At 41.7% G+C, this 18,965-nt stretch overlaps 2 protein-coding genes across 6 annotated transcripts; one reads left to right on the top strand and one right to left on the bottom strand.

Moving 5' to 3' along the window:
- Positions 1-1,233: 1,233 nt before the first annotated feature.
- Positions 1,234-9,941, top strand: psip1a (PC4 and SFRS1 interacting protein 1a). 5 transcript variants are annotated; one of them, XM_047579448.1, is made up of 17 exons: positions 1,234-1,381; positions 1,735-1,807; positions 1,940-2,016; positions 2,269-2,407; positions 2,729-2,818; positions 3,131-3,259; positions 4,218-4,277; positions 4,430-4,490; positions 4,610-4,703; positions 4,885-5,068; positions 5,175-5,254; positions 5,408-5,463; positions 5,556-5,626; positions 6,706-6,807; positions 6,891-7,092; positions 8,129-8,225; positions 9,055-9,941. In XM_047579448.1, the coding sequence occupies exons 2-17, from the start codon at positions 1,736-1,738 to the stop codon at positions 9,083-9,085; spliced, it is 1,545 nt and encodes a 514-aa protein (XP_047435404.1). In that variant the 5' UTR covers positions 1,234-1,381; position 1,735; the 3' UTR covers positions 9,086-9,941. The 5 variants fall into 5 exon arrangements, with proteins under 5 accessions (XP_047435404.1, XP_047435403.1, XP_047435400.1 ...); XM_047579447.1 differs by having other exon boundaries at positions 1,234-1,392; XM_047579444.1 differs by having other exon boundaries at positions 1,236-1,392; positions 1,718-1,807.
- Positions 9,942-10,600: 659 nt separating this feature from the next.
- Positions 10,601-18,646, bottom strand: snapc3 (small nuclear RNA activating complex, polypeptide 3). The gene is made up of 9 exons (XM_047576514.1): positions 18,380-18,646; positions 16,944-17,027; positions 16,774-16,852; positions 16,557-16,661; positions 16,310-16,459; positions 15,215-15,297; positions 14,175-14,333; positions 11,046-11,153; positions 10,601-10,946 (listed from the first exon to the last, which is right to left on the bottom strand). The coding sequence occupies exons 1-9, from the start codon at positions 18,610-18,612 to the stop codon at positions 10,799-10,801; spliced, it is 1,149 nt and encodes a 382-aa protein (XP_047432470.1). The 5' UTR covers positions 18,613-18,646; the 3' UTR covers positions 10,601-10,798.
- Positions 18,647-18,965: the final 319 nt, after the last annotated feature.

Below are 18,965 nucleotides of genomic sequence, written 5' to 3'. Positions count from 1 at the left end.
TCATTATGTGATCCAGAAAACTGTGGTTGATATTTATTAAACTATTGATCAGCAATTGTACGTAAATGTGTAGCCGACAGTGAATAAAATTAAGTACATAGATCACTTTGATGTGTCTCCTTTCCACTGGTACTTTGTCAGATGCACTGTAATGAAATCACTGTTAAATAAGTCCAAATATCAGATGCTTTTCAATAATTGCACTTCAGGTGTTTACCCTGGTCTTGCCACTAGAGGTCCCTAAATGTCAACACAATTCAGTCGGCATGTCAGTACAATCTCGCACTTGTTAGTGATCAAATTTGCCATTCAATTGATGTCATTTAAACTATCTGTTTAAATTGGTCCGACTCTGAACAGTCATCATATTTCATTTCCTCTGAATGTTTTGGATTAAACTTCTTGATTAAATTGACTCTCAGCAAAAACAAATGGCGCTGTACACGACATGAACTTTTGACAACATATGAAGGATTATTTCCTGATAGATTTGCTTGATCAACGTTTAAGGAACCTCCCGAAAGATTGAAGACAGAATTAACTTTATTATTCTTTATGAATCATTTACAAAAGTAAGTACAAGGCCGTGATGTCACTTCAAACGCTAGCCTTCAGAAAAGGCTCTGAAAAGGAGCTGAAGTTCTCGTACCCGTACTTCATAATCACAAAAGTAAATTAAATGCAAATCTGGGCGGTACATTTCAGGATGGGGCAGCCTGCAGCAGAGTGGTATCTTCAGCATCAAGCAGGAGAGGCGAGCAGCTTCCGAGGTCCCACTCTGACCCTATTTCCAGGATCCTCTTTTCCATCCATCGGACCAGAATTATATTTACCACTAACGGAAATTTAGTGAATTGTGTATTTGCTCTATGTCTGCACCTAACCAATTTCTTTGGCAACGGCTATGATTGTTTCTAAATTTATGCTTTAAATCGTGGGTAAAACGCCCATGCGTGGATGTCAACGTACACTTTATCCTGAGCATTGGTTTTGGTACATGCGTCAACAACTTCCTACATAGACGATCTTCAAAACGGTGAGCCAATCTTAAATACTTGCTCGTGTAAGACATAACGTTGCTATTTTATTAATAAATTTAACTTAATACGCACTTAATATGTAATATTATCTTGAAACTTTATGTCGCGCGTTTTGAAGAAACCCCAGCACCGGAATAAACGTGTAATTAATATGGACGCTCCCCCGTCGACCTGAATGAATGGTACAGGCTGTCGACGTCCTGCGCGGGAGCGGAAAACGTGCAGCCAGACAGTGCGGAAAAGGAGCGACGTGTTTTCCTGGTGTAGTTTGGGATACCTAAACAATTTACTGAACTACTGAGAATAGCCTGCGCTCTTACGGACGACTGCACGCGTTAGAGGTCAGCGGAAGGTACTTGTGTAATTTTGCTAGCAATAACAGCTGCGAGCTAACTAGCGTATCTGTTTATGAAGCGTCCTCCCCCCTTACACCGTGCGCATGATTTTCGTTATTTCTGTTATTATTCGGCGTCCGTGAGGCTAGCTTGGGTGCATGCACTGGTTTTGTGTATAAGGGATTGTATTTGTCGCAGTAAAATGGACTGTCATGTTTGAATGAACTCTAAAGGATGTTGGCTGTGGTTAGTGGGAGGGGCCCTGTGTACACGTTTCCCGTGGCTGACTAGATGCACCTAAGGGCAGGTTATAATATCAGTACAATCACTTTATTTTTTCATCTTGGCGAATCCTCCAGCATGGCTCGAGATTGGAAACCTGGTGATCTGATTTTTGCCAAGATGAAGGGTTATCCGCACTGGCCTGCGAGGGTGAGTCTGAGGCTGCACTTTAAGCGAAGCGATAAGTGAAGTGAATACAAATAATCTAAACTAACTCCAACAAACATGCACAGGCGCACATTTTTTTTGCTCAGACACCTGTTTCCTCCCCTGTCTTTGCAGATTGATGAAGTGCCCGATGGTGCCGTGAAGCCATCCAACATCAAGTTTCCCATCTTCTTCTTTGGCACCCACGAAACGTGAGTAACAGTCGTGATAAGTGGCTGCGTTATAGCCCTTCTACCCATTAATATCCTCCGAGCCATCATTGCGCTCTGTTTAAGGTGTCCCTTTAAACGCATAAAACTTTGATGAGCGGCTGAATAGAGTTACCTGCCTGGTTTGTCTGCGTGCTCTCTCGCTCCACCACATACTAGACTCGTGCTCCATTTTTAATGCTTCACAATGTATCAAATTAACAAAAGCCTGCTGAATTGTTTTCTTTCCTGCAGAGCGTTTCTTGGCCCTAAAGATATCTTTCCATACCTCCCCAACAAAGAGAAGTACGCCAAGCCCAACAAGAGGAAAGGCTTCAACGAGGGATTGTGGGAGATTGAGAACAACCCGAAAGTAGAGCTCACGGCACCGAAGGTATGCTTGTCTTCCTTTTGTTTGTCTCTATCAAAGATGTTTTTCAATGTTATTTCATGTATTTATGCGGACTGTTATTCTTCAGTGATCTGTCAGAATGTGAGCATCCTGTTAATGCACACTTCGCTTTTCCTTCAGCTTTAACATCTTTTATGACCCATCTTGACATTTCAATTTCTTGCTCATGTCCGTTGCACTTTGTCAACACATTGTAAAATATGTTGACAAAATAGTTGCTGCTACATCTTACTTTGGAGCATGATGCCACTGATTGTTGTTTTATTGTGGTCTCATCAAGTTTTTCTCCCTCCGTATCCAAAGCCGGTCGCTCCCGAGTCTTTCGCTGAAAAGGATTCAGACAGCAGTCCAGAAGGAGAAGAGGGAGCGGAGGACAAAGGGATGAAAACAAAAGTAAGCTACTCCTTAAATCTGTCATTACCAAGTAAATATATACAGTCGCTTCACTGCATTGACATGCTACTGGTCTGTCGTCTTCCTTTTTTGCTGTCTGTCAAACCTTCCTCTAATGTTTGTCTGCTTCATTCTGAATTCACACTGCAGGCAATGGTTTACAGATAAATAGTCATTCGTTGATGATAGATTAAAAGGTTTGTGTGCTAAGCGTAGTGTGTGAAACCAAAGAACACTGGCTAACTTTTCTCCCCTTTAAGACTCGTTCCCCCCTCCACACTGCGTCCTATGCTGTGTCTTGGGTGCATTCAGGTTCCAGGAAGTGGGGCTGAGCAGGAGAATGAGAATGATCAGGAGGATGATGAGGAGGAGGATGAGGATGATGAGGAGGAGGAGGAGGAAGGGTCTCTGATGTCTGAGCAGGGTCCTCAGGACCAGGATGTACGTACTTTGCATGCTGGGATACCATAAATTGGTGCAGGTCGTATGATCTTTGTGGAAAAGCATGTGACACTTGGTGGATTTTCAATAGGTGGATCATTTCTGTTTGATTCAGACTTCTTGCTGGTGGCCACATGATATCGTTGGTGCCAGATGTTTTGATTAGCGTGCCTGGTGTGTGGGTTTGGTGTGTTGGCACTGAGGTGACTTCAATCAGATTGAAATATGTGGGAAAGCGGTTCGTTTTTGTGAATGATAATATCAGAGAAGCACAAAGCGGTCTTATGGTGCTAGACCTGTGACTCTAGATCAAATATATTACAGTGTGAGACACAAGTCTTTGTGTGACCGTAACAGCAAAACAATTTTTCTGTTTTCCTCTCTACCACCCTGATGTTTTCTGCTAGCGCTTTTCATTTCCTGACTTTTTCTGTCCATTTTCTGCATAATTCCACTGTTTGCAATCAGTTGATTTTATTTTATTTTCACATGGCTTTCTGTGTACTTTGGAGAAAGGTAAGTTGTTGCTCAGTTGATGTCCTTTTCATTTTTAAATTGATGATGTTAAAGCTGTGTCCCAGCTCTGTAATACATAGTACATAGTGATAAACTACTGAAGTCATCATCCAAAGATGTCAGTGTCAACAGTGAAAATCATTTGACCTTGTCCGTCCATTATCATCATTATTATTATTATTATTATTATTATTATGAAGATATAATATGTGTTATGGAACTGGGACACATCCACAATGAATTAAATGGTGGCTTGTTTGATATTGGCGATAATACCACAGTTATACACTAGATGGTGCCAGTGACCCAAAGTCTATCCAGGGTTTTACTCATATTTGTCTTTCACTTGTGTCCAGTTTGTCCTCTTCTGCTGTGATGAACTGAATTGTAAAATAAAGTCCGGTCAGCTGTAATTAAATTATTCAACTGGCTCAAATTTTAGGGCGCCGCTCAGAAAGAAGCAACAGATGCTCCTAAACCCAAGAGAGGAAGAAAGAAAAAGGTCGGTCATTAATTGGTTTACTTTCACAATATACTGAATCAAATATAGTGTGTGTGTGTGTGTGTGTGTGTGTGTGTGTGTGTGTGTGTGTGTGTGTGTGTGTGTGTGTGTGTGTAAAATGCAAAATGCTGATTGTTTGTTCTTCTTTTCAGAGTGATGCTGACCAGGAGAATGAGAAGGAAGATGCACCTGCTAGTCCTGTTAGTCCTTCAGGTAATGCTCGTTTCCCATGACGTTGGTGCTGTTCATGGCTGGAGGCTCGTTCCAGACTTTATATGTGATGTGCTCTGAGCATTTATGAATTTCTACCATTTGTCCGTCCGTGTGATCAGGTGGAGAGCCTCCCAAACGAAGAGGCAGGAAGCCCAAAAGTGAGAAGTTGCTTTTGCTTCAGCAGCAGGAACAACACGGCTCTGGAAGTGAAATGTAAGCATGTGGATGTGATCAAACCAAATGCAAAAGTCTCATATAAATCTCACACGATGTGTTTTCTATGCTCTACTGTTGGACATTTTTTTTGCAGAGTGAACAGTAAAGATATTTGTAAAGTTTTGACTACAGAGAGCAGAACCTGAAACTGTTGTTTCCCCTTTCCCCCTCTTTTCAGGGATACTACTGAGTCGGACAAAAAGAGAAAGAGGGCAACAGAAGACAAGTCCCAAAGTGCAGAGGAGGAGAAGAGAAAGAAGAGGGAGGACAGCAAAGGAAAGGAGGCAGAGGCGAAGGAGCCCGAAGCCAAGAAGAAGAAGCAGTCCAAGGATGACAGCTCCTCTGGCTCTGACGATGATGAGGCAGGTGTCCACTCGACACGTTGTTACATCAAATAGATGTTTTATGTGGAACAGTAAGTTTAGTGCTTTCATGGACATGGTGTGTTTCTTTTTTTCTCAATTTCAGAAGAACAAAGGCAGGAAGAAACAGACGAACTCAGAGATAGACAAAGATGTACGAAGACGGAAAGCGGATGAACTGAGAGAGTAAGTTCTCACACATTAGGTTGTAACTTAACAACGTGGAGTAATGAATAGGACATGACCTGTTACAAAATTCCCCAACGACCAATTTGTACTTCTTCAGTGATGCCTTTAATGAACAATTCCCTGACATGTTGCTTATCGCTGTATCTTCAGACCAAACAAAGATGACGGGAAGAAAAATGAAGAGAAGGCAGGAGGCAAGAAAAAAGGTAAGGCAAAACCTGCCTGAGTGTAAAGTTTTGCATAAAACATAATAAATAAAGCTGAACAGTGTTTTTCTTTTCTCGTTGCCTTTTCTCAGAAATGTCAACTGACTTGAAACTCCAGAGGCTGCACAGTGAAATTAAGATTTCACTGAAAATTGACAACCCTGTAAGTTCTGCTCATCAGACGGATCGTATTACGTCTGACACATGCTGACAGTGGAAAGACTTCACACTCACTCCGAGTCTCGAGAACAGACGCACATTGTTGCACATTGTTTCACCTCAGATGTCTTTCTTGCAGCCAGAGAAACAGGTTTCTACAAAATGATTTCATAATCCCTCTCCCCTTTGAGTCAGTATTTAGTACATGCAACTCTGGCCACTAGTTCATTTGTTTGAGGTCTGGCTTTTGATATCAGCCGCCACCGCAACGTCCCACTTGTCTTGAGCCCTGGACTGTGTAGCTGTCACTCTATGGTTTGGCTCCTCCTCTTACTGGAAAATAAATCCTCTCCCCTGGAGGCCGAATCAGATTTCCTCCAGGATCTCTTTATATTTCGCTGCCTTAATTTTTCACCCTCTGCCTTTACAAACCTGCATCCCCACAGCATGATGCTGTCACCACCATGCTTCATGAGTATTTTTAGTTCTTCTTTATTCTTCTTTCGTGTTGTGAGTCACACACCACGCCCTTACCCCATCCTCTGTCAGACAAACAAGTGAACATAGATTTTCAGTTTAACTCACTCAGTTGCGGTTCGTGTCAGTTCACGACCTCAACACTATGAAAACAACTTCGTTTTGTCACAGGTTTAAACACAGGAGCAAGCGAGTGTCGTGAATTTGCTGAACCTTGGCCTCTGTGGAATCTCAGCAGTGTGAGAGTCACATGTTTTATCTGTGACACTGACTCAGACCAAACCTAAGCCATAAAAATACTATTTTACTAATATTTTTTGACTCCCACAAAACTAGTGCTGACTAATAAATGACATTTTCATGGTCATTGTGATAGAAGCGGACATGAGACGCACATTGCAAAACAGTGCCTGAATAGCAATGAATTAAAAAGTTTGAAATAAAAACAATTTGACCTTCCAAATGGATATCTGCTCTTTTCAGTCGTTCCTCTTTTTATGGTGCTTGTAGTGGCCGCATATGGCGTTTTTGTTAATCTTATTCCCATGACTGTACTTATTTTTCTTCCTCCTACATCCTTCTCCCTCCCTGCCCTCACCCCACCAGGATGTGAAGAAGTGCTTGGACGCTTTAGATGAGATCAGCGCCCTTCAGGTCACGACCCAGCACCTGCAGAAGCACAGCGAACTCATCGCCACGCTCAAAAAGGCAAGCGGCGGTGCCCAATGCTTTTAAAAGAAATTTGTTCAACTAAGTGTGTTACTGAATGGTGTCCATGTGCTTTTGTACAGATCCGCAGATTCAAGGCCAGCCAGGACATCATGGACAAAGCCACCATGTTGTACAACAAGTTTAAGAGCATGTTTCTGGTTGGAGAAGGCGACTGCGTGCTCAGCCAGGTGCTCAACAAGTCCTTAGCTGAACAACGGCAGCATGAAGAAGCCAAGAAGGGAGCACTGAAGAGAGTTGAACAAGCCAAAGAAAACAACTCAGGTACTATTAGATATAGATTCGCTTATTATTTTCAGATGGGCCTTTTTGGTTACTTGTAGCATCCACATATGTGCGTATGGGCTTAAAGTTAGTGAGGTGGTCCACTCAAAACAACGTATTGAATAATAAGTCAACTAATAATGCCTCAGATGTTTTGAAGATTACATGAGTTTATTTTTGTTTTGGTTGTTTAAAGTTTTCCATTTCTGTGAAGCTGCTGGTTTCAGCTGCTGGTCACATGGGGAAATGAGAACATGATAATGAGTAATCAACAAAAAAGAATTTGAAAATAATGAACGGAAGTTCAGAAGACCCACGTCCATTGTCCAGGGAGTCACAACTGATTTGGAGGCCTACACAATATTAGGAAGGTGGTCGTAATGTTATGCCTGTTCGGTCTATATGCAGCACTGCACACACACAATTGCATTTTACCAGTATTGTGCAATTAATTTCACCCTTGCTTTTAAGAAAATGAATTGGAGAGGGCACTAAATACTTGTTCTATCCAACTAACTGGTTGCCATTATTCATGCTAATGATGGTGTTTACTTTAAGGAACTCAGTAGCTATTTTGAAGCTGGTTGTGTTACACCACTGGCTATCAAATGCAGCGAGAGTCGACTGAGTTAGGTAATGGAGCCGCATCAAAAAGAATGTCTGTGGTTATTGATAAATCCATTAGGTTTCAAAGCCATTGATGCTCCACTTGCAATCCGTTTGGTCTCTATTTTACATGGGAAGGTCACAGGATCTCTGTGGTCGGCCTTCTCAGAAGACACACCGACTATAATCAGAGCTCGGCGGCCACATCCTGCCGTGCACTACCACCAAACTGGCTGCCTCTGTGAAAGGTCTTTCTCTGGAGAAAAGCATGCCAAATATATGGAAAATCTTATTTACCTCAGTAAAGTCCGGAGTGCTGCATGTGTCATCACATGCTCCTGCGAGCGCTCCTCTCTCTCTGTGGTGCTTTTAGATTGAGTACTGATGCTCATTGTGACTCAGTCTTTGTGTCTCTGTTCACTCCCTAAAGACAAGGTGACAAATGGCGACGTGAGCCCCGACGAAAAGAAGCAAGAGACTGATAGAGAGAAGCTCCCGGAAGACGCTTCAGCAGGAGAAAATCACAGGTAGTTAACACAATACAGAAATAACCCACAACACTGAGTGTGTGTGAGTGTGTATCTCCATTAGTGGTAGTGGAAACTATGAACTAGACATAAAATACAGGTTTATAGCTGATTATCAGCTGGGACATTGCGTTCATACCATAGACAGTAAAAAGATGGACGACAGAACAGCTCCTTTAAAAGTGAAACCGAAGCAAGTAGAGCTCCCCCTGGTGACTGGCTGCGGTATAGGTCATAAGCTCCACCTCCTCCATGTTAGTGGATGGGACTTGGGCTGAAATAAAACACTAAAATACACATCAAAAATTTCTTTTTACCAAGGAAAATTTAAGTAATTTTTGGTTGTTAATATCCTACTGATCCATACCTAACTTATACAGCGTTATGGTCTGGTCTGCATTTAAAGACACTTACTCTTCATACCAGTAGGTGGCAGTAGGCTATATTCATCGTTCTAAAGTGGGCAAGATTGCCCTGTTGTGTCATGGCCCTTAGGGGTTGCGCTTAATGAAAACCTGTGTTTCTAATACATCAAGCATGATGCAAATAATAAGTTTGAGCATTACTTAAGCCTCCTGTGTCTTTTTTGTTTTCATAAAAGACACAAATGGCACTATGTAATGTTCAGAAACACTTGACTTGTAGTTATTTTGTTATGTTTATTTATTTTGGGATTGGAACTAAACCTCAGTGATGAAAACTTTAAAAATAAATATAAATGTAATTTCCTAAACAAATGTAAAAACAGGATTTATTTTCTATATATATTTAATCTATCCTGACTTTAATAAAACTTATCTATGAACCTTTGTGTTTGTTCTTATTGCAGTGCCCCAAAAACTCAGGAGGAGTCCACTTGAGCGTCCTACATCCCTGAAGAAAGAGATGCTGCTGTACTAATGCAACCTTTTGTAAAACCTGGGCTGACCAGCTGTTCTGTCCTGTCCAGTTCCTGACTGATTGTGCTCGCTGGTTTCCAGTTTGCTGACTGACCGTTTTCATCAGCATTGCTGCTCAAAGGTTTCTTTACACCAAGATAATGACTGACTACATATTCTATTTTTCTACTTTGACTTTCAGACACCTTCTGTTTCATGCATCTACGTGTTTCATTAGAGTTACAACCAAATAGAGCAGGAATTCGTAAATCTGCAGCTCTGAACGTAGGTCTTACTGAGTATGCTCACAGAGATGGTTAGGAGTAGATAGTGTTTTTTCACTTTTTGCATTTGAGCATGTTTTTGACAGGTACTGAAACAACAGTTCAATGTTAACCTCTGACTTTCTGTAGTTAGAAACACAGTTAAACTGTCTAATAGCAGCTGCATTGACACTCTGTAAAGCATGCTTCATTGAGATTCTCTTCAGATGCACATTTAGAAAACTTTGCCAAAGTGTCTTTTGCCAGGGAAATACTTGTTTTCCACCACGTTTGAGTGTCTCTTGTACGTTCTTCTTTTAACATAGATGTAAATAAGAGTATTTTTGTGCCTGTCTGATGACCTGTTTCAACCTCCAGTAATAAAGTGGTAGATTATAGTACACTTTTCGTCTTTAATCGTATGTTTGTCTTGAGAATCTCAAAACTTCTGTCCACTTTGACTCACCTGCATTGGATTCTTAGCGACAATTTGCCTGTTGAACCAGAATGACGATTGCACATCATGCTACTGTTACTTTGTCGGAGAAAAATAAACTTTGTTGCAGCCTTAAAAATTGTCTTGAACCGTATGACTTATTTCTGAGGGCCTCTTGGGCGACTAATTGACGCGTTAGCTCGGAAATCGACACAAACTTCTATACCTGTAGACACAAGGGTGACAACTGAGCCATGTTACCTTAGCATGGTTCTTAGCATAAGTCTTCAACCAGGGGTCCACGACCCCTAGGGGATCCATGGAGGTACTGCAGGGGGATCGCAAAATCTTTGGTTGATTAGACATTTATTTTCACTTTTTAATTTTCCCCCACAGATTTAAAGTTTTTTAAATACACATTAACATATTTTACACATACAACATAGTAAAGGGATAAGGGATAGCTTAATATTGAATGCAAAATGGTAATACTGTATATTTATAAATAGCTCTAGGCCAAGTTTAATATTGAACGCATGTAGTAGGTATGGGGTCCCTGCTTAATCTCTCCGTCTGTTTGGAGGGAGACCTCTGCTCTGTGGGGATTAGACTTTTTGGTCTTTGTCTAGTGCATCAAGCAGATTATCCGTTGATGATCTTGGGAGTCTGGACACCTTGTTCCTGAGCATCATCACTATGGTCTCATTACCAGGGGTTTCCCAGAAAGCACTACATGTTCACTTCACCTGCCGGTTGTTTTGGAATTAGACAAATTAGACAATGGAAATGAGATTTCGCTTTAAAAAAGGTCAACATAGTTTATTTTACAACAGAAAAAAGTCTGGATAACTGGAACATGAGTTATACTTTTTAAATGAAATATACATTTGTGTTAAAACATTTCTTTATGAAATATAAAACATTAACTGTATTATACAGCATTAAACAGTGATCTGAAGAGTTCACCAAAAAAAAAGAGGAAACAAGAAAAAAGCATTAGTTAAATGCGCCTCGGTCGACATAGGGATAAGCCAAGAAGTTTCCCAGTTTGTTGCCTTGAGCATCGTAGTGCAGCATCCGGAAGCATTTATCACAGAAGAGACACGGGCTACTGGGAGCAAACTGGTCGTTGGTGGTGTACCATCTAGAATATTCACATATGGGACATAAGAGACCAGTTTTTAAAAAGCTCCCCACAGCATTTTATTTTTTTTTTGTAATGCAAGTCCTGATGTATACACACCTGCCAATGAAGACATGGCAAACGGCACACTTCTGGGTGGTGACTCTGTGCTTGTGGGTGAGAAGTGGGTACAACTTCCTGTCCAGACAGTCGTTCTTGTGGGCCAGCCTGTGATGCGTTAATAGGGAGAAAGAGGATGAGGGCAATTTCTTTCTCTGGAAGCCAAGCTGAAGTTCTCCAGCCCATGAAATTATAGCGGTGGAATTTCAGTCTGAAGTTGCAGACGTTCAGAATTGACCTTTTGCTGGTCGTCTCATTGGTCTGCTGACCACCAACCAGAGGGCTTCTAGCTTTTGTTAAGAAACCGCAGAAAAATGTTCCTGTGTAATCATTCATTATTACACAGCATGAGATGTTAGAATCCCTTGTGCCAAGATCCCAGGCAAAACACATTTAGAAGCCCAGTCCAGCTGAAAACCGACCAGCAGGCCAGCAGTCAGCTAGCAGCTAGCAACCAACAAGAAGACACCAGCTAACTAGCCTAGCTAACAGCAGTAGGCAGTATGCGGCACATCACTGGGGTTTTCAAGTGGGCACCGTAATAATAGAGCCTACAGGCAACATGGAGGCGAGACGGCTAACATTAGAAAGTTGACAACGTTAGCAGACACTGGAAAGATTAATGGTCTTTTTACCAGTTTTTAGTTTTTATGTATTTATTGTGCCTCCACTGCATCCACTTATTGACAAGACTAGTAGGTACGGGGTAATGCAAAGTTACAATGCAAACTAAGACAGTTAGATTTCAACATTTTCTGTGGAAACGAAAAGGAAAAAGTCAGACTGGACAAAGGGAGGACAAAGGAGCCCTCTGGTCAGTGGTTAACAGACCAACCAGAGGGTCTGCTCATTATGCCTGGATAAATTGTTAAGTCAGGCTTCACGTGTTGATGGACAGAAGAGCAGCAGCAATACACGTCCACTCAGCATGTCGAGTCGATTTTAATTACCGGAATTGGAAGCTGTTGGACAAGCTTTTAAGATGCTGCTCTCACAAAATAACCTCTGAAGGACAAACCATCAACACAGACTGAGACATCCGTCGCTCAGTTTACGTCACACGATTCGTTGCTCCGACACCAACTGACTATTCAATAACAGGTATTCTTTCATCTTTCGCTGGAAACATGCCCCATAGTGCTGGTTACCATTATATTCCAGGCTACAGGCTAACAGATTTGTCTCACACTTGTGACATTAAAAGCTGCTTTCATGTGTGGTTAGCCTGCTTACGCAGCGTCAGCTCACCCACATTTACACACCTATTAGTGCAAAGACACCAAAACCCAATTGAATGTCTTGTGAGAGTCTGACAATGAGGTGGTCTATTTCAAGCATCTAGAGTAATATAGGGATCCTGAGGACGACATGTTGCAGGCTATGCTCTGACAAAGTCACCTCTCATGACCACCTCTGTTCATGAGGTTACACTTAATTAAAGCAAAGGGTATAATATAGGCCCCACATCACACTAGATCAGGTTACCATCAAACCGTAACCACACGCTTCTCCACACACGCTTCTTAGAACAAGCACTCCATTCATTATTTGTCATCACTGAAAAGTGATTTAACAAATAAATATAAAAAAAATCCATACATTCTTGAGTAACTTGACCAACACGAAACATCAACAACTTTGTCGGCATTTGCTGACAAACCTTTCAATATGAATACTCAAAGGTATTCAGTGACCCAAGTATAAAACAAAAGGCAGTGGTTTATCTTTTACTGATTACCTTTGGGTTTTGTACAGCTGATTGGACCAAACCAGCCATATGTACACCTCTTTATCTTAGTAACAAAATAAGTTAATTAGGTAGAAAAAATATTAAGTGATAGAACACTGAAGTTTAGTCTCTTTCAGTTACAGTGCAGTGAAAGCGTATTGGGCCAACTGATTAATAACAGACAGCATCCTACAAGTGTCAAACCAATGGTGGCACGAACAGAAAATAGTTTGGGAAAAGTTACATTTACGCGAGTACTGTACTTAGGTTTAAATTTCAGATACTTGTTACTTTTCTTTTACGGTCTTGTGTGGTGTTGCCATGTTTGCTTACAAGTTTTCATGAAACAGCTAGCCGAGTGCTATTTGCTTTAACACATTTACTCATTTCTTGTTTCTTTCTCTCTGACTGGTCCACTCCGATGGCCGAGTAGACAGCACCCGAACACGTTGGAGCAGAGAGATCTGAACCCACTGAGGTTCATTCATGCTAATGTTGATTACACACACACACACACACATATATATATATTTTATTTTCCCCCACAAGGAAGTAGAAGACTCATCTTTCTTTCCTCAACAACAGCGCAACGTTTTACACAAAGCACCACCCTACCCAAGTCTAAACCTTTCAATCTAAGCCTCCTGCACACAGCAGGACCCGCCATTATTGCTGTTGAGCCAATCATGAAGCCGCATATTTGCATGTTGACACTGTCAGGTTGTCCGCAATTGTCCGAGATCCTATTCAGACCCCGAGTGAAATCCCAGACGCACGTTGCTCGGTTTATGTCAGGTATGTTTAGGTTTATGGCAGTTGGCCACCCTACTGTTGCACATGTTTAAAATACAAAAAAATAATATTTGAACCTGTGGATTATTTGAATACTTAATACTGAATGCAAAATGATGATAATAATGTATATTTATAAATAGCACTAGACAGAGTTTAATATAGAACACATATAGTAGGTAGGGGGTTCCTACTCCATCAGTTTGGAGCCTCCTTGGCCTGAAAAACATTGAAGACCCCTGTTGTTAAAAATACCTAATGGCTTCTATGTCAAGTTGGGAGGAGACTGGCATATTGGACAAATCCTGTATGTGGACAGCCGTGAGTCCAGTTTCCTCGTTACTGAGCTTAATCATTTAAGTCCAACTCTTGTTCATGTGCTATTTTTGTATCTGTAATGTCTATGTGCGTTTTATGCTGTTAATGTCTATATATTTACACTTAGACAAGTTAATCAATGACACACTTATTTGCTTTGGTCAACAACTACACATAATGTGACTATGACAAACTGTTTATGTCAAATTTATACTTTTTTTAAGTAAAGGCAAGATCATCTTAAGGAGGAGTGGGTTTCATAATAAAATAAAACGATGAGAAGCACTAACCTGACGTCCGTGATGATGACGAGATGTTCGCAGTCTCCCTGATGACAGTAGAGGTATGGGAATCCCACTTTCACCTTCAGATCCAAAAACCGTGTGTCCTCCATCTTGGCCTGGCTGTAGGACGGGAAGTTACGGGACTTTGCCCACTCAATAGTAGTTCTGTAACACAAACGCCAAGGACACAAACCACAAAAAACAAATATGTTTCAATGTTACAAACGGAACAGTCTGTGGTTTCTGGTAGTGTTGTGTCCGTGTGTTTAACAGAGCTCACAAGATCTCAGCATAGGAGCACGTACTGGAGGACACAGAGACTTTCTGTGGATCAGATGCCCATTCATAATTTCAACTGGAAATGTGCCTCTGGGAAAAGGATGACTACTAGTGTATGATTGCAGATTTAAATTTAATGAACGAACCAATGTGCCTGAGAAACTTGTGTGTTGCTCTGTGGTAACACGACCAAATCAGCTCTGCAACATTTCTTTCCAACACGAGTTTTTAGGGTAGTTAAGAATGTGATGCAGGAAAAGTCAACTCTGATGTTGTGCAACAAATATAATCAGCTGCCTAAGATTTGAGTTGAAATCAGAAGGGATAAACATGAACACATCTGCCCGTTTAGCAAAGGTTCACGCTGTCGTCTTAATTTGATTGAGTAAGCTGCACTATTGACAATAACATCACAATAATAGTCGAGTTAATTTGACTTTTTGAGATGCACATTCAAGCTTCTGTTGGAACGTCTTTGCTGAAATTGAAGGCTGAGTGTTGTTGGACAAACAGGTTAGACACTGGATGGTCATCGTGGATCCAGCTTCCAACTGGGAATCAATATTTATGGCTCTGAATCAACCTATTTTTGGTCAAAATATCCAAATCTGTTCTTTACTGGTCGAAAGTGATGTGGCTCACTGAAGAGTTCTCAATGTATATGCAATGTGAAATTATTTCTTGGTTTCCATTTTTTCCCTTGGCTTTGGTGACTGTATGACCAGCCTTACACTTTAAAGCATTTCAGCCTGGAGGTAAAAACTTACATGCTGATGTCTTGGCACTCAGGAAATCGCATGTCATTGTAGAAAACTCCTTCGAAGAAAAAAAAGGCCGATTTGTAATGATCCTGAAACAAACCACAACAAAATGAGTTCATCAAACAATGAAATGCATTACTATACATAGGACAGTATATATACTGTCTAGTATATTCTTACGTGATGATAGCACATTATCAGTAAATGCACGGATACTGTGAAGTGGGGATCTATAGTGTGACAAAGTCATTTCAAATTTCCAGAAGAGGTGGTGTTGAACAATACCAGTTTAGTCTCCTGACGAGTACACATTATTTAATACACTGCTACTAGAGCTGGGCAGTATTACCAAAAATGTACAACAGGGTATTTTTCAAAATTCTGACGGTATCACGGTATTTTTATTTTTCCATGCATAATACCGTAATAATTGTAGTCTGTGCTTCCTCTCAATCTTCTTATCTCATTCATAAAAAGCTAAAACTGGGGACATTTTCAGGGACAGTTCACCCAAAACAGGGACTGTCTCCAGAAAACAGGGACAGAAATGGTCACCCTAAAAAAATATTTCGCCGCAACTCTTCTCGGTCTGCTCTGCAACTTAATTTTTCGGACCTTTCCATCTTCACCACGCCTCGCAGTGATGCTGCATTGAAAATGGTCTGGTGTGAAACGGTGTCTCACGGTGCTGCGTTCCGAACGCTGCGTAATCAAATTCATATCGTAACGAAAAAAAATACCGGTATTTGGTATGAACCGGTATACCGCCCAGCCCTAACTGTTGTTATTGTGCAGAAGGTCACATCCTCATGTGACTTTAGTAAATAAGATAACTGGTCATGTCTGGGCTGTCTCCTATCCCCTAGAGAAGTGCTGCCCAATTCCAGTCCTCGAGGGCCGGAATTCAGCAGCGCTACCCTAGAGTTTAGTTTTAATCTGTATAAATGTGGTGCATTGCCAATGTTCTGGCTTACCTTCCCAGACCCACGCACCATATCTGTAAGCTCACTGTATACCGGTACACCAACAAACACTCCACTACAACAAACTCTGGAAATGTGAACTATTAACATTTGTCTTCAGCAGTCATCTTGTGCTTACTTTGCTGATGAAGTCTGGTGCCATGTCAGGAGTGTTGCTGAACTCTCCACACACTTGCAAGTCGCTGACACAGCAAATTGCGTCCCTAAGTTCCGCCAAGGTGTGGGAGCCCGTCATTAGCAGAGTGGTGTGGGGTCTGACGTAGTTGAACTGGGGGTTAAACGGAAGAAAAGTCAGTGCCACGTGGGTCAACACTGAAATATAAATGCCTCAGTTAGACACTTTGAAAAGAAAGGTGAATAATCACTTTTTCATAAATAGCTGGGTAGTAGATGTTGATGTTTAGAATGATTTCTCCTTCAGGGACCAAGTCGCTCGTCACCTCTGGTCTCCTACCAATAGTTAAACGCTCCTGGAAATCACACGAAGAACCAAGCGTCACACTTAGATACAGAACTACAAATGTGTGGCAAACCGTCTGGTGATCTCACAATCAGCCTGATCACACGCTTCACGTCACCCACCAGTTCATCGGCATACATGTCATGTCTGTTCTTGGTGACTTTTAGAGACTCCCTGTAATCCTGCCTCTTTTTCCTTTGTCTGTTGAGAAAAGAAAAGAAAATGAAACATTATTTAAATTTGAATCACTGCTGAATGGACACAGTTTGTATAAAGTGAAGAGAAGTCCTACACTAGTGTTTTCAGCGTTGGATCTGGAGGGACAACTTTTGTGTCGGGAGGCTGATCTTCAGGATGGCAACGAAGTGAATCCAGGCTTGAAAGGAATAAGAGCAAACTGGTTATTGTTACATTAGGAAACAACGCACAAAAGGAACCATTTTGTCCATGCATTTGGTACACCGTTCTAGTACTGGGGCAAACCCAATTTTGCCCTCAGAACAGTGTTACTTATTCGGGACATAGATTCAAAAGAGTTTGATCCATATTGATGGGACAGCATCACACAATCGCTGCCAATTTGTCAGATGCACATCCATGACGCGAAAAAAATGGTGGTGACACGGAGCGTTATCCAGTTTCTCCCATCAGAAAATGGCTCCACTGTGGTCATAAAGGGGCGGACATGGTCAGCAACAATCCTTAGTTAAACGCTACTCAGTTGGCCAAGAATCACTCCATTAAACCACGACCACCACCACCACCACCAGACTGAACCCGTGATACACAGCAGGATGCCAAGTTTATGCTCCACCCGATCGGAATGTCACAGCAAATAGAGATTCATCTAACCAGCCAAAGTTTTTCCAAACTTCCATTGTCCAGTTTCGACAAGCTCTCGCTGACTGCAGCCTCAGTTTCCTGCTTTCAGCTGACAAACAGGGCACTGGGCTTAGTTTTCTACTGCTTTAGCTCATGTTCTTGAAGGTTCGACATGCTCTTCCGCGTACCGCAGTTGTAACCAGTGGTTATTTAAGCTGCTGTTGCCTTCTCGGGGTATTCTCTGGACATCTGAGCCGTTTCGGGCAGTTCTCTGTAAACTGTAAAGATGGCTGTGCGTGAAAAACCCCAGAAAATCAGCAGCACATGGCACCAACAACCACCCTACGTTCCAAGTCACATAAAGCTATGGACACACTACATAACTGTCACAATTTTTTTTAAAAAAAGACTAAGGGTACACACTGGCTTCAGGACAATGGCTACGAAGACTGAAAGACTGATGATCTCACACTGTGATCACAGACTACACGACTGAACTGAAGTTAACTTCATGTATCAAACATCCGTTGTGGCGTGCACTGCAACCAACGTTACACAGACACTCATGCTCCTGCCACAACTAAACATCATAGTTTTGATGTCCCCCACTCCTTCCCATCATCTCCCAACAGTCTTTCCTGATCCCCACCCTTTTTCCATTGGATGGGCATTTTTGCTGTAATCAGGTCCCACCACCTGTTTGATCCAGATTCGGCTCAAAAACTTCTAACAAATTGTCCCCAACTAGTGCAGACTTCGCCCAACTTGGGGGGTCGTGGGTAAAATGCGGCAGCGTTTAGAAATTGGCCTTAACTAGTAGTTGAATGGGTGTATCTAATAAAGTGATTTATAAGTGAACGAAGAACCGCATTAAGACGTACGTTGGGATAACGTCGGTGTGAGTACCTGCAGACGGACTTCAGTTCAGCCATAGTCTCCGCACCGATGCCCATCTCTTTAGCAAAGTTAGCATCAAACGTGTCCTCGTCGTCCTGCTGATAAGAATAATGGACTGGCTTCAGTCTGCTCAGCCACTCGTTTCTGAAAGAGCCGATGTGAAATGGTTTAGTGTTAACATCGGCATATTCATATTCCGGGATGTTTGTGTTTGGAGCTGTCGACGGTTCGGACGCCGCCATGTTTCCTCAGTACGAAGCGCGGTGCATCATGGGGGACGTAGTTTTAGGACTTAGGGCTATCTCAGCACGTCTCATTGACTTAGACTTTAACGATCCACGAGGGAAATTACTTTGTCACCGTAGCTAACACTAAGAAAAATAAAAATAAGATTAGATTAAAGTAAAATAAAAAATAAGCGGTGTAATCAAAAAATTACAGAAATAGCATTATGAACAAATATACAAAAAGTAGTTGGCCAGACGGGGCTTGAGGGATTTGTCCCTTGATGACACTCATGGTAATTTGTGATGGCAAATTTTGTCCCCCTGCCTCCCGCTCCACTTTAAGTGCCAACCATAAAGAGCACTGTGTG

Source organism: Mugil cephalus, chromosome 2 (genome assembly GCF_022458985.1).
Source record: "Mugil cephalus isolate CIBA_MC_2020 chromosome 2, CIBA_Mcephalus_1.1, whole genome shotgun sequence".
NCBI lineage: Eukaryota > Metazoa > Chordata > Actinopteri > Mugiliformes > Mugilidae > Mugil > Mugil cephalus.
The sequence above is the reverse complement of the archived record's forward strand: the minus strand, read 5'-3'. Positions and strand labels throughout refer to the sequence as shown.

Excerpts from the sequence above, each read along its gene's own strand:
- psip1a (XM_047579448.1), top strand. The coding sequence starts at position 1,736 with ATGGCTCGAGATTGGAAACCTGGTGATCTGATTTTTGCCAAGATGAAG. Across the intron at positions 1,808-1,939 it reads ATCCGCACTGGCCTGCGAGG|ATTGATGAAGTGCCCGATGG; the intron begins GTGAGTCTGAGG and ends CTGTCTTTGCAG. Across the intron at positions 4,704-4,884 it reads CACGGCTCTGGAAGTGAAAT|GGATACTACTGAGTCGGACA; the intron begins GTAAGCATGTGG and ends CCCTCTTTTCAG.
- snapc3 (XM_047576514.1), bottom strand. The coding sequence starts at position 18,612 with ATGGCGGCGTCCGAACCGTCGACAGCTCCAAACACAAACATCCCGGAA. Across the intron at positions 17,028-18,379 it reads GAACTGAAGTCCGTCTGCAG|CCTGGATTCACTTCGTTGCC; the intron begins GTACTCACACCG and ends ATTCCTTTCAAG. Across the intron at positions 10,947-11,045 it reads TGCCATGTCTTCATTGGCAG|ATGGTACACCACCAACGACC; the intron begins GTGTGTATACAT and ends TGAATATTCTAG.